The sequence below is a fragment of the Pollicipes pollicipes genome, unplaced genomic scaffold, assembly GCF_011947565.3.
Source record: "Pollicipes pollicipes isolate AB1234 unplaced genomic scaffold, Ppol_2.1 Scaffold_4295;HRSCAF=5057_pilon_pilon_pilon, whole genome shotgun sequence".
NCBI classification, from domain to species: domain Eukaryota; kingdom Metazoa; phylum Arthropoda; class Thecostraca; order Pollicipedomorpha; family Pollicipedidae; genus Pollicipes; species Pollicipes pollicipes.
This window is the reverse complement of record NW_023596461.1, coordinates 11,574,056-11,587,677: the sequence shown is the minus strand read 5'-3', so window position 1 is coordinate 11,587,677 and position 13,622 is coordinate 11,574,056. Positions and strand designations below refer to the sequence as shown.

The following is a 13,622-nucleotide window of genomic DNA, read 5'->3' as shown; positions in this document are numbered from 1 at the left end:
GATAGCGGCTGCTGACGTCTGGGTGCCGGCTATTGCAGGTGCCGCCATGCTGTTGTCGGCCCCGCTGGTGGCCGGTGAGCCGCGTCTGCCCCAGCCCTACCCGCCGCTGTACACGCCTTCGCTGGGCTGCTTGATGAGTGGCGGCCGCGATGTGTTGAAGCCGCCCGCCGCCGCCGCCGCCGCTGCCGCCGCCGCTGCCGCCGACCCGTCCGCCTTGTACCCGTCCTACCATCCTGGCGTGGCCGCCGCCGCCCTCCTGCAGCTCGGCTACCCGCACGGTACGCACGCCGTCTACCCGGCCTACACGTACGCGGGCTTCGCGGCGCCGGCGCCCTCGGCCGCGGCCGCCCATCCGCCGCCGCCGCCGCCGCCGCCGCCGCCGCCGCCGGCCGACTCCCGGCCGCTGTACCACCTCGGCTTCCGACCGCCGGCCGGCAAGGAGCCGCTGGTGGCGCCGCCGCCGCCGCCGGCCGCCAGGGCGGCGCCACGGCCGCCGCGCCCGCTGGATGCCGAGCTGCGCGGCTTCAGGCCGCCGCCGCCGGCCGGCGCCAAGGATGGCGTGCTGCGCGTACCGGCCCACTACCCGGCGCACGTGAGCGGCGTGTACGCGCCACCGCCGCCGCCGCCGCCGCCGGAGCTGGGCGCCGCCGCCGGCCCGGCCGGCTTCCCGTACGGCGGCCCGGCGACGCTCCGCCGGCCGCTCGAGGACGCGCCGACCGCGCGCATGTACGGCGGCGAACAGCCGCCGCCGGCTAAGCGCATGCGGTCCGGACCGGCGCCCGACTGTCCCGGCGCCGCCGCCGCCGCCGCCGCCGGCCGCACCAAGGCCGAGATGCCGGCGGCCGTCGCCAGCGAGCAGTACGCGCCGCCCGAGTACTTCCGGCTCGGCTCCATCATCGAGCTGGCCGACGGTAAGCGGGCACCGGGACGGCGGCATGTGACTCACGGCCGCCGCTATCGTCCGGGGCGGTGTCCTGACCCCGCACCGGCGGCCGCCCACTCGAGCTCCGTCCCCTGACGTCACGCCCCCGCCACACCGGCTGCCGGCGCGGCCGTGTTGACCGGCCGCGCGGCTTGGCGAACGAGTGCAGCGGCAGCAGCTGATAGGACGGTCGCGGCGGGGGCCGCCGCGGCTCTGTCAACATCCGGTGACGGCGTCCTGGGTTGCCGCGGTGTGGCGCTAGCCGGCGTGGGCGGCCACCCTCCGACCCGGACCACTCACGGTTGTTATCGCGCGCGCTAAGTCTTGTAGCCGCTATCGTTCCACGGCGGCGAACGTGGGCGATGCTGATGCGGCACGAGGGGGTCGATTGAACGGTCTGAACAGGGTCCCGCAGCGTTACTCGAGAAGCTGATAAAACTTACCCACAGAACCGGTGTTGCACCTGTCGACTGATAGCATGCTGATTGAAGTGAAGGTTCCCAACGCAGGTCACAAATACTGCCAATGGGCACTCCTGGCCAAATCCATCGACTCATACTTAACCTAAAGAGTCGGCCAAAATGATGCTGGCTCAACGTGTCCTGGGCAGAAAATCGAACCCGAGACCCGTCGCTCCGTGCCGACCCTTTGGCCGGTCGGCCATGACCGCTCGCACCGTCCGCCGGCAGGACGGCAGAAGCGGGTGGAGGAGCTGCAGACGGAGGACTTCGAGACGTCGGCCGACCTGTCCGCTGAGCTGAGGCTCGACCGCAGCGTCGTCACGCGCATCGAGCAGCTGGGCCGCACCGCGTACATCGTGTTCGCCGTGGGACCGTACCGGACAGAGGTGCGGCGCTGAACACGGGCACGGGGCGGGCCGGAAAGGTGTGCGATGCTGGACACGGGCACGGGGCGGGCCGGACAGGTGTGCACGGGCACGGGGCAGGCCGGAAAGGTGTGCGATGCTGGACACGGGCACAGGGCGGGCCGGACAGGTGTGCACGGGCACGGGGCAGGCCGGACAGGTGTGCGATGCTGGACACGGGCACGGGGCGGGCCGGACAGGTGTGCGGTGCTGGGCACGGGCACGGGCAGGGAGCAGGCCGGACAGGTGTGCGGTGCTGGACACGGGCACGGGGCGGGCCGGACAGGTGTGCACGGGCACGGGGCAGGCCGGACAGGTGTGCGATGCTGGACACGAGCACGGGGTGGGCCGGACAGGTGTGCGGTGCTGGGCACGGGCAGGGAGCAGGCCGGACAGATGTGCGATGCTGGACACGGGCACGGGGCGGGCCGGACAGGTATGCGGTGCTGGACACGGGCACGGGGCAGGCCGGACAGGTGTGCGGTGCTGGACACGGGCAGGGAGCAGGCCGGACAGGTGTGCGGTGCTGAATGTGTGTACGACTCACTGGACAGAGGTACATTACCGGGCGCCGGCATGATACACTCTGAGGTCATAGTGTAAGCGATGCTTTGTTCGCGCACCCAGCTGGAGAAGAGTGTGGGACCGTGGTTCCGGCGCTGCTTGTGTTCGATGAGTGCGGGGTACCGTTGTGGGGGTCGCGGCCGTTGAGGTTGATTTTGTTTGCTTGGTATGACAAATTCGATGACACTGGCTGTAGTCGGGGATAAATAAGGTGTCAGTAACCAACAGACCCATCGCCGTCGGCTGGATCACGATCCACGTGCATATTCTTCTGTCGTGACACTGAAAATTCACCTGATTGGGGGGCGAGGGCGAGGGGGATGTACAGCGCAGTGTACGCTGCGGCTCACCTGAGCCACGCCCGTGCGCTGCATGACGCCTCGCTGTCGATGTCCCCCAGAGCCCAGGCAGTCTGTATTGCATCATGCGATCAGATATACAAGTCGCATATCTGTCTAGGATGACCGTTGCTTGTGACCGATGTGCCGACTGGGGCGTGGGCCTGGGACGTAGCCGCGGTGCGTGCCGCGCGCGGCTGCGGTGTTACCGCCTGTGGTGGCCGCCAGGTGGCGTTGGAGGCGCAGCTGGAGCACCCGTTCTTCGTCTTCCACCGCGGCTGGTCGTCGTGCAGTCCGGCGCTGACGCTGCAGCTCTACAGCCTGCCGTGCCGGCAGCTGGAGGCGGGCGATGCGTGCGTTGTCGCTGGCGCCGCGGGCTGTCGCGCCGCCGCGGGCCGCCGCGCCGCGCGCGCCGCCGCGCCGCCGCGCGCCGCCGCGCCGCCGCGCGCCGCCGCGCCGCCGCGGGCCGCCGCGCCGCCTCGGGCCGCCGCGCCGCCGTCGGCCGGCCGGCGAGCGCGCGCCCGGCCCACCTACTAGCCGTCGCCAGCTGCCGCCCTGTGTGTGATCGGTGGGCGCGCGCCCAGCACCCCGCTTACCCGAGCGCCGCGTTGTGACCAGGCCTGGCGGGGTGTCGCCTCGGCCTGCGCTCAGCCCGGCTGATTGTATCCCACCCCGCCCCGCCCCGCCCGGGTGGGGGCGGCCGGCGGTGTCGATCCTCGCGATGGGGCCGACCGGTGCAGCCTGCTTTCCTGTTCTCCGCGGCGATCGTTGTGAATTCGCTGTCCGGTAGCGATCCGTGTAGTGGCGGTGTCGGCCGGAGATCGCTGTCGCCGCAGTGTCGGTCACGTGTGCTGGCGGCCGCGGTGACGCACGTCGGCGCCGTGCCAATCGTGCCGGGCCGTGACCTGTTTGACGGCGGTCCGTGGGGCCGGGCGGCCGTCAGCTGTGCGCCGCGTTCCTGCCCGGTGGCGGTCCAGCAGGGGACCGGACCGGGCGTCCGTCAGCTGTGCGCCGCGTTCCTGTCCGGTGGTGGTCCAGCAGGGGACCGGACCGGGCCATTCGTCCTGTGATATTTTTTATCTGTCGCGTCTGTTGCCGTTATGGCGCGCCGGCGTCGAGTCGCCACTGCAGGGCCGGCTTCCCTCCCTCCGTGTTCTCTCTCCGAGTGTGTTCGAGGCCGGAGTGTGTTGTGGGAGGGGACCGGCGGCCGCTGGGACGTGTCCTGTACCCTGGCGCCGCCTTGCGGACCGGAGGGGCGGCGACACCCCAGACTTTCGAATTCTCAGGGATAAACGCGGCGACAGCGAAGGCGACCGCCGAGCATAATATCACGCTGTGGTTTGGGACTTATTTTAATAGCTGTGACTAATAAAGCGTATTATTTTTCCGAGTCTGTTCGAGCTCCGAAGTGGAAATAAACTTGTACAATATGGTGCCGCTGGTTTAACTTGACACTTGCCTCCGGCACAAGGAATTTGAAATATCCACAGTGGAACGGCGTGTGGTCAAGCCTTCATCAATACTGCACAAAGTGGTGATTTGCCCTCTGATCTGATTAGATCCGCATTCAGAGCTGCGCGGTCGATGCACGTGGCGCAGTGCGGAGATGTGGGTTGGTGGAGCCCATAAACATTTTAGAAATTTCCCTGAGCAACGATAGCACCGTATCAGCTTATCAGAATCACATCGCATATGTCACTATTGCAAGCTCTGTCAAGACTACTGCACGGTGCTTGCTCTGTGTTTTTATGCACATCCGTAATATTGTACGTCTGATCTAGCGCTCCGCGGGCTTCTTTTTCCAAAAACTGTTCGGTGGGGAGCTCGTTTCCTGTCACGCGCCACGGAAGGCGACCATCGCAGATGAGCTCCGGAGCTACCGGAAGGGGGATAGCTTGAACACATGATGGTGGTGCCCGCGAATCCGAAGTTGGTTAGAGCATTGAAGGCCAGTGACGCGTTTACATCAACATGCATGGCTGGAGTCTTGCGCTGTTTGTGGGAATCCGGAGCCAAATTTGACAAGATCTTGAGTTGGGTCCGATAGTTTGGCAAGTTGGGTCCATGACGTGCAATGAGTACTTGGCAACCCAAAGAACGCTGGACCACTCATGCTCTGTGAAGAAGTTTCCACGAAGCTCTTACATGGTTGGCTGTAACGGCGGAGAGGTATGAAATAGCGCTGGAGTACGTCCATTCTGCGTGCGGAACTTTCCCTTCACATTTTTCACTTCAGATATGCTACCAAATATTGTCAAGTAATTTGGTAAAGCGGCATAATGTGCGCGCTTGAGCATAACTCGTTACAAGTCTTCATTACAATGCCGTGTTTTGCTGTTGTTAGGGATAAGTTAAGCTGCAGGAGGGGGATGTTTGGAGGAATGAGCCGTCCGATAGCAAGTCTGCTCAAAACTAAAATATCAGGGCGTCATAACTAGCTCCTTGTTGGCCATCTAGATCTTTCTTCAGACTTCAGCTATCTTATCTTGCGTCCCTTCCGCGGTATTCTTCAAGTACTTCACCTTTTTTAGAAGAAGAAAAATCTCCACCGCGAGCGTTTTACGCGCAGTGCGGCACGGGCTCAACCAGCTCGCGTTAGCAGGATTGCCCGACTTTGAAATCATACAATCCAAACGACATCTTTAGCACCAAAAATAATGAGCAGGCAATTAACACCATTCACTACGTCGTTTCGACCACTGCTACTCACAATGCTCGCATGATTGCCTATCATCTTCAAGAAATAACCATCTGATAATATAATAATTTCGGCCACAAACAGGTCATATGATTTTTAACACGCAGACAGCCGACGATTTATAGCATGTACTAAAAGGGCAACATAAGCACCAAATTACGTACATTCGAGCAATCAAGAAAAGTATCCCAGTTTTTCACATTCGTGTCTCGAATTGATATTTCCAAACAGACAGCACAGAGAAAAACCCAACAATGTCGGCGGAACTGAAGCATTTCCAGCAGTCTTAAAAAACGGACCAAGCCACGGGAATCAAACACCGAAGCCAAGCCAACGTTTTCGGTGCGGTACATTGACGTCTATTAGCGCAGTGCATCTCATACACGAGTCCGGATAATGTGATTCACACTTATTAGGACCAAACACATCGTGACGACATTGTCGCTTAAACTACAACACTTGGATTCAATTAATATGACTACTCCGTTTGCCGTGACATGCTGCCATCATGTCGTGCAGAGGGACTGTCGTAGTACCCTCTTAAAGTAGTGCACCTCTTGTACAATTCCAACGAGCAAGGCTTGAAATCGCTCTGACATCCAGAGACATACTCTGCCGAGATAATATGCCAACAGCCACCCTATGGAAACGGATCAAGCCTCGGGAAAGAAGACTGAAGCAAGGCCAGCGTTTCGGTACGGTACATATACGTCTATTAGCGTAGTGCACCTTACACACGAGTCCGGATCATGCGATTCACACTTACTAGGACCAAACACATCTTGCTGACGATGTCGGTGGATATGCCAGACCACGGTCCGATGAATAAGACTCATGCATTGCCGTCAGATGTTGCCATCATTGGCGGACGGACCGCAGTAGCACCCTCTTCAAGTAGTACACCTCTTGTATAATTCCAATTGGCGGGACCTAAAAACCGCTCTGGCATCCAAAGACATACTCTACCGAGATAATATGCCAATAAAAATCCTAAGGATACGGACCAAGCCTTGGAACCGAAGACTGAAGCTAGGCCAGCGTTTTCGGTGCGGCACATATGCGTCTATTAGCGCAGTGCACCTCATGCACGAGTCCGGATCAGGCGATTCACACTTATGGAAATTAAACACATCGTGCTGACAATGACGGTGGAACTGCGAGACTTCGGTCCGATGAATAAGACTGATGCATTGCCGTGAGATGCTGCCATCATGTGCGGACAGGCTGTAGTAGCACCCTCTTAAAGTAGTACACCTCTTGTATAATTCCGATTGGCGAGACCTAAAAACCACTCTGAAAGGCAAAGACACACCCCGCCGAGATAAAATCCCGACACGAACCCTGAGGAACAAAGCCAAGCCCCGGGAACCGAGGACCGAAACAAAGGCAACGGTTTAGGTACGGCACATATACGTTTAGTCGTGCGGTGCACCTGAAACAAGAGCCCTTACAACGCGATTCACACTAAGAAATAAACACATTGTGCCGACAATGTCGGCTGAGCTGCAATGGTTTGATTCAATGAATAATACTCATGCACTGTCGTGGGATGTCACCATCATGTGCGGACAGACTGTAGTAGCACCTTCTTAAAGTAGTGCGCCTCTTGCATAATTCGTTGGCGAGACCTAAGAACGGCTTTGTCATCCAAAGACACACTGTACCGAAATAACGTGTCAACAGCAATTCTAAGAGAACGGACCAAGCCCCGGAAACCGAAGACCGAAGCGAGGCCAACGTTTTCGGTACGGTACATATATATTTATAAGCGCAGCGTACCTTATACCATCGTCAGCAAGATGTGTTTAGTCCTAATAAGTGTGAATCGCATGATCCGGACTCGTGTGTGAGGCGCACTACGCTAACAGACGTATATGTACCGTACCGAAAACGCTGGCCTTGCTTCAGTCTTCGTTTCCCGGGGCTTGGTCCGTTTGCTTAGCGTGGCTGTTGGCATATTATCTCGGCAGAGTACGTCTTTGGATGTCAGAGTGGTTTCTAGGTCTCGCCAATTGGAATTATACAAGAGGTGTACTACTTGAAGAGGGTGCTACTGCAGTCCGTCCGCCAATGATGGCAACGTCTGACGGCAATGCATGAGTCTTATTCATCGGACCGAAGTCTTGCATATCCACCGACATCATCAGCAAGATGTGTTTGGTCCTAATAAGTGTGAATCGCATGATCCGGACTCGTGTATGAGGTGCACTATGCTAACAGACGTATATGTACCGTGCCGAAAACGCTGGCCTTGCTTCAGTCTTCGTTTCCCGGGGCTTGTTCCGTTTTCTTAGGGTGGCTGTTGGCATATTATCTCGGCAGAGTATGTCTCTGGATGTCAGAGCGATTTCGGGCCTTGCTCACTGGAATTGTACAAGAGGTGCACTACTTTAAGTGTGCTACGACAGTCCCTCTGCACGACATGATGGCGGCATCTCACGGCAATGCATGAGTCTTATTCATCGGACCGACGTCTTGCATTTCCATCGACATTGTCAGCACGACGTGTTTAGTTCTAATAAGTGTGAATCGCATTGTCCGGACTCGTGTGTGAGGTGCACTACGCTAACAGACGTATGTGTACCGTACCAAAAACGCTGGCCTTGCTTCAGCCTTCGTTTCCCGGGGCTTGGTCCGTTTCCTTAGGGTGGCTGTTGGCATATTATCTCGGCAGAGTACGTCTTTGGATGTCAGAGCGGTTTCTAGGTCTCGCCAATTGGAATTATACAAGAGGTGTACTACTTGAAGAGTGTGCTACTGCGGTCCGTCCGCCAATGACGGCAAAATCTGACGATAATGCATGAGTCTTATTCATCGGACCAAAGTCTTTCATATCCACCGACATCGTCAGCAAGATGTGTTTAGTCCTAATAAGTGTGAATCGCATGATCCGGACTCGCGTGAGGTGCACTACGCTAACAGACGTATATGTACCGTGCCGAAAACGCTGGCCTTGCTTCAGTCTTCGTTTCCCGGGGCTTGGTCCGTTTGCTTAGCGTGGCTGTTGGCATATTATCTCGGCAGAGAACGTCTTTGGATGTCAGAGTGGTTTTTAGGTCTCGCCAATTGGAATTATACAAGAGGTGTACTACTTGAAGAGGGTGCTACTGCAGTCCGTCCGCCAATGATGGCAACATCTGACGGCAATGCATGAGTCTTATTCATCGGACCGTGGTCTGGCATATCCACCGACATCGTCAGCAAGATGTGTTTGGTCCTAATAAGTGTGAATCGCATGATCCGGACTCGTGTATAAGGTGCACTACGCTAATAGACGCATATGTACCGTACCGAAAACGCTGGCCTTGCTTCAGTCCTCATTTCCCGGGGCGTGATCCGTTTCCTTAGGGTGGCTGTTGGCATAATATCTCGGCAGAGTATGTCTCTTGATGTCAGAGCGATTTCAAGCCTTGCTCGTTGGAATTGTGCAAGAGGTGCACTACTTTAAGAGTGTGCTACGACAGTCCCTCTGCACGACATGATGGCGGCATCTCACGGCAATGCATGAGTCTTATTCATCGGACCGACGTCTTGCATTTCCATCGACATTGTCAGCACGACGTGTTTAGTTCTAATAAGTGTGAATCGCATTGTCCGGACTCGTGTGTGAGGTGCACTACGCTAACAGACGTATGTGTACCGTACCAAAAACGCTGGCCTTGCTTCAGCCTTCGTTTCCCGGGGCTTGGTCCGTTTCCTTAGGGTGGCTGTTGGCATATTATCTCGGCAGAGTACGTCTTTGGATGTCAGAGCGGTTTCTAGGTCTCGCCAATTGGAATTATACAAGAGGTGTACTACTTGAAGAGTGTGCTACTGCGGTCCGTCCGCCAATGACGGCAAAATCTGACGATAATGCATGAGTCTTATTCATCGGACCAAAGTCTTTCATATCCACCGACATCGTCAGCAAGATGTGTTTAGTCCTAATAAGTGTGAATCGCATGATCCGGACTCGCGTGAGGTGCACTACGCTAACAGACGTATATGTACCGTGCCGAAAACGCTGGCCTTGCTTCAGTCTTCGTTTCCCGGGGCTTGGTCCGTTTGCTTAGCGTGGCTGTTGGCATATTATCTCGGCAGAGAACGTCTTTGGATGTCAGAGTGGTTTTTAGGTCTCGCCAATTGGAATTATACAAGAGGTGTACTACTTGAAGAGGGTGCTACTGCAGTCCGTCCGCCAATGATGGCAACATCTGACGGCAATGCATGAGTCCTATTCATCGGACCGTGGTCTGGCATATCCACCGACATCGTCAGCAAGATGTGTTTGGTCCTAATAAGTGTGAATCGCATGATCCGGACTCGTGTATAAGGTGCACTACGCTAATAGACGCATATGTACCGTACCGAAAACGCTGGCCTTGCTTCAGTCCTCATTTCCCGGGGCGTGATCCGTTTCCTTAGGGTGGCTGTTGGCATAATATCTCGGCAGAGTATGTCTCTTGATGTCAGAGCGATTTCAAGCCTTGCTCGTTGGAATTGTGCAAGAGGTGCACTACTTTAAGAGTGTGCTACGACAGTCCCTCTGCACGACATGATGGCGGCATCTCACGGCAATGCATGAGTCTTATTCATCGGACCGACGTCTTGCATTTCCATCGACATTGTCAGCACGACGTGTTTAGTTCTAATAAGTGTGAATCGCATTGTCCGGACTCGTGTGTGAGGTGCACTACGCTAACAGACGTATGTGTACCGTACCAAAAACGCTGGCCTTGCTTCAGCCTTCGTTTCCCGGGGCTTGGTCCGTTTCCTTAGGGTGGCTGTTGGCATATTATCTCGGCAGAGTACGTCTTTGGATGTCAGAGCGGTTTCTAGGTCTCGCCAATTGGAATTATACAAGAGGTGTACTACTTGAAGAGTGTGCTACTGCGGTCCGTCCGCCAATGACGGCAAAATCTGACGATAATGCATGAGTCTTATTCATCGGACCAAAGTCTTTCATATCCACCGACATCGTCAGCAAGATGTGTTTAGTCCTAATAAGTGTGAATCGCATGATCCGGACTCGCGTGAGGTGCACTACGCTAACAGACGTATATGTACCGTGCCGAAAACGCTGGCCTTGCTTCAGTCTTCGTTTCCCGGGGCTTGGTCCGTTTGCTTAGCGTGGCTGTTGGCATATTATCTCGGCAGAGAACGTCTTTGGATGTCAGAGTGGTTTTTAGGTCTCGCCAATTGGAATTATACAAGAGGTGTACTACTTGAAGAGGGTGCTACTGCAGTCCGTCCGCCAATGATGGCAACATCTGACGGCAATGCATGAGTCCTATTCATCGGACCGTGGTCTGGCATATCCACCGACATCGTCAGCAAGATGTGTTTGGTCCTAATAAGTGTGAATCGCATGATCCGGACTCGTGTATAAGGTGCACTACGCTAATAGACGCATATGTACCGTACCGAAAACGCTGGCCTTGCTTCAGTCCTCATTTCCCGGGGCGTGATCCGTTTCCTTAGGGTGGCTGTTGGCATAATATCTCGGCAGAGTATGTCTCTTGATGTCAGAGCGATTTCAAGCCTTGCTCGTTGGAATTGTGCAAGAGGTGCACTACTTTAAGAGGGTGCTACGACAGTCCCTCTGCACGACATGATTGCAGCATCTCACGGCAATGCATGAGTCTTATTCATCGGATCGAAGTCTTGCAGTTCCATCGACATTGTCAGCACGATGTGTTCAGTTCTAAAGGTGTGAATTGCATTATCCGGACTCGTGTGTGAGGTGCACTACGCTAACAGACGTATATGTACCGTACCGAAAGCGCTGGCCTTGCTTCAGTCTTCGTTTCCCGAGGCTTGATCCGTTTCCTTAGGGTGGCTGTTGGCATATGATCTCGGCAGAGTATGTCTCTGGATGTCAGAGCGATTTCAAGCCTTGCTCGTTGGAATTGTACAGGAGGTGCACTACTTTAAGAGGGTACTACGACAGTCCCTCTGCACATGATTGCAGCATGTCACGGCAACGGAGTAGTCATATTAATTGAACCCAAGTGTTGTAGTTTAAGCGACAATGTCGTCACGATGTGTTTGGTCCTAATAAGTGTGAATCACATTATCCGGACTCGTGTATGAGATGCACTGCGCTAATAGACGTCAATGTACCGCACCGAAAACGTTGGCTTGGCTTCGGTGTTTGATTCCCGTGGCTTGGTCCGTTTTTTAAGACTGCTGGAAATGCTTCAGTTCCGCCGACATTGTTGGGTTTTTCTCTGTGCTGTCTGTTTGGAAATATCAATTCGAGACACGAATGTGAAAAACTGGGATACTTTTCTTGATTGCTCGAATGTACGTAATTTGGTGCTTATGTTGCCCTTTTAGTACATGCTATAAATCGTCGGCTGTCTGCGTGTTAAAAATCATATGACCTGTTTGTGGCCGAAATTATTATATTATCAGATGGTTATTTCTTGAAGATGATAGGCAATCATGCGAGCATTGTGAGTAGCAGTGGTCGAAACGACGTAGTGAATGGTGTTAATTGCCTGCTCATTATTTTTGGTGCGAAAGATGTCGTTTGGATTGTATGATTTCAAAGTCGGGCAATCCTGCTAACGCGAGCTGGTTGAGCCCGTGCCGCACTGCGCGTAAAACGCTCGCGGTGGAGATTTTTCTTCTTCTAAAAAAGGTGAAGTACTTGAAGAAAACCCCTTCCGCTCCGTCCAAACCAGAGGCACTTGTCGCGATTGTGATTATCAAGAATGAATCCAACGTGCTACTGGTATAGTCGTTTCGGAATGCGGAAGAGTTGTTTATAGGAGGGCTGTTCGCATTCTTGGTGAGTGCTAATGTTTGTACTTAAAGAACAGTGGAAGGGCTGTTACAAACAGTGAGCAATCCTTGTGGCTCACTTTTTGGAACAGTATTCTGGTTAAATGATATATTCTGGTCAAAAGGAGTGACAGGCATGCCATTCAACATGCATGTAACACATTTTAAACATCAGGTACTGACAAATGAACAGCAAGAAAAAAATAGATATGTTCCAGAGCCCCTACTTTGGAGACCCATTTCTTACTATTTTAGTCAGTTGGTAATTGGCCTAGTAGGTCAGTCTTAAAAAAATTCATAATATCAAGGTATTGTTTGACATATCGGATGCCATTCATTGAAGTGAAAGTAATGATCAGTCATATAATTGGAAGTGCTTTACAGGGATGTTGAGACCTGGACATTGCAACAAGGAAAAGGTATGGTTAGGTTTATTGTTGGCTTAAAGGTCATTGCTGCAAGACAAAGTAGACTTTCTTTCTAGAATTAAGATGCCTGGTTTTGTCACAAGTTGATATGTGATATGTATTTGTTAAGGATACTTTTCCTTCTATTTCATAGTCACATAGGTTTATATTCACATTTCATGAATTACCCTTAAATATCTGTTACCAAGCGTGCTTGGTATCTATGTGCTGAAATAGCATGAGCATCTACAATTTTTTAATCTGGCAAGCACTCAGATATCAGTCTTCAGCTGGAGTACTTTCAGCAAAAATCCTGATGCATTGAACATCCTATCAGGTGAAAACACATTTCTTTGGGCTGCATGTTGAGGGCACAAGATACAAATGATTCCAGGCTGCCTGGTCTGTTTAGAGCCACAGGTGGCCTGCTACTAATATGCCATCTTTTCCAGTGTGCCCCTGCATTTCATGGGAGAGCTTCAAGCTACAGTGGAGTTCTCCATTGAACTTCATAAGTTTTTCAATGTTGACCTTTTCCAGAGAGGGTATGTACGACACATTTGGTTGTGCTGTAAGTGGAACAACCTGAATATAAAACATAGTGCACTAGGGTGTTTTGGGACCCCAATGAATGTTTTCTTATCCATCCTCCATGCGTTTAGCTTGCTTTAAGAGCATACGCGACACAATGCTTAAGATGGATATGCGTCGCATAAGCATATCCATCCTCCATCCTTAGATTGTTCCACTTGCAAAACAAAACAACCTATAGGAAGCCCAGGCCTTTTCTCTTTTAGACTTTTGATTATCTGTCATTTTGATGAAGCTCTGATCCTGTGATGAGATATGCATTGCCCATATATATTTGTGTGCTTTTTCCATCTCAATATGTTTGTCTATATGTCAGAAGATTAACCTGATAGTGCACTGCATATGCATCACATGATATTCATGTTGGCTGTTTTTGGGTATATATCAGCTGCAGTACTTGATATTGACTTATTAAATATAAGGGCAGATGCATTTCAATTGTGGCAGAGTTGGATGTTTGATAAATGTT

The 13,622-nt window shown here is 53.7% G+C and overlaps 1 protein-coding gene across 1 annotated transcript; it reads left to right on the top strand.

The window, feature by feature from the left end:
* Positions 1 to 788: 788 nt before the first annotated feature.
* Positions 789 to 3,556, top strand: LOC119097154 (ataxin-1-like). The gene is made up of 4 exons (XM_037220214.1): positions 789 to 911; positions 1,612 to 1,769; positions 2,918 to 3,042; positions 3,526 to 3,556. The coding sequence occupies exons 1-4, from the start codon at positions 833 to 835 to the stop codon at positions 3,554 to 3,556; spliced, it is 393 nt and encodes a 130-aa protein (XP_037076109.1). The 5' UTR covers positions 789 to 832.
* Positions 3,557 to 13,622: the final 10,066 nt, after the last annotated feature.

What these genes read in the sequence shown, in the direction of transcription:
- LOC119097154 (XM_037220214.1), top strand. Translation starts at nt 833, where the DNA reads ATGCCGGCGGCCGTCGCCAGCGAGCAGTACGCGCCGCCCGAGTACTTC. An exon ending in CATCATCGAGCTGGCCGACG is followed by an intron (nt 912 to 1,611) that starts GTAAGCGGGCAC and finishes GTCCGCCGGCAG; the next exon opens with GACGGCAGAAGCGGGTGGAG. An exon ending in CAGCTGGAGGCGGGCGATGC is followed by an intron (nt 3,043 to 3,525) that starts GTGCGTTGTCGC and finishes CTGTCGCCGCAG; the next exon opens with TGTCGGTCACGTGTGCTGGC.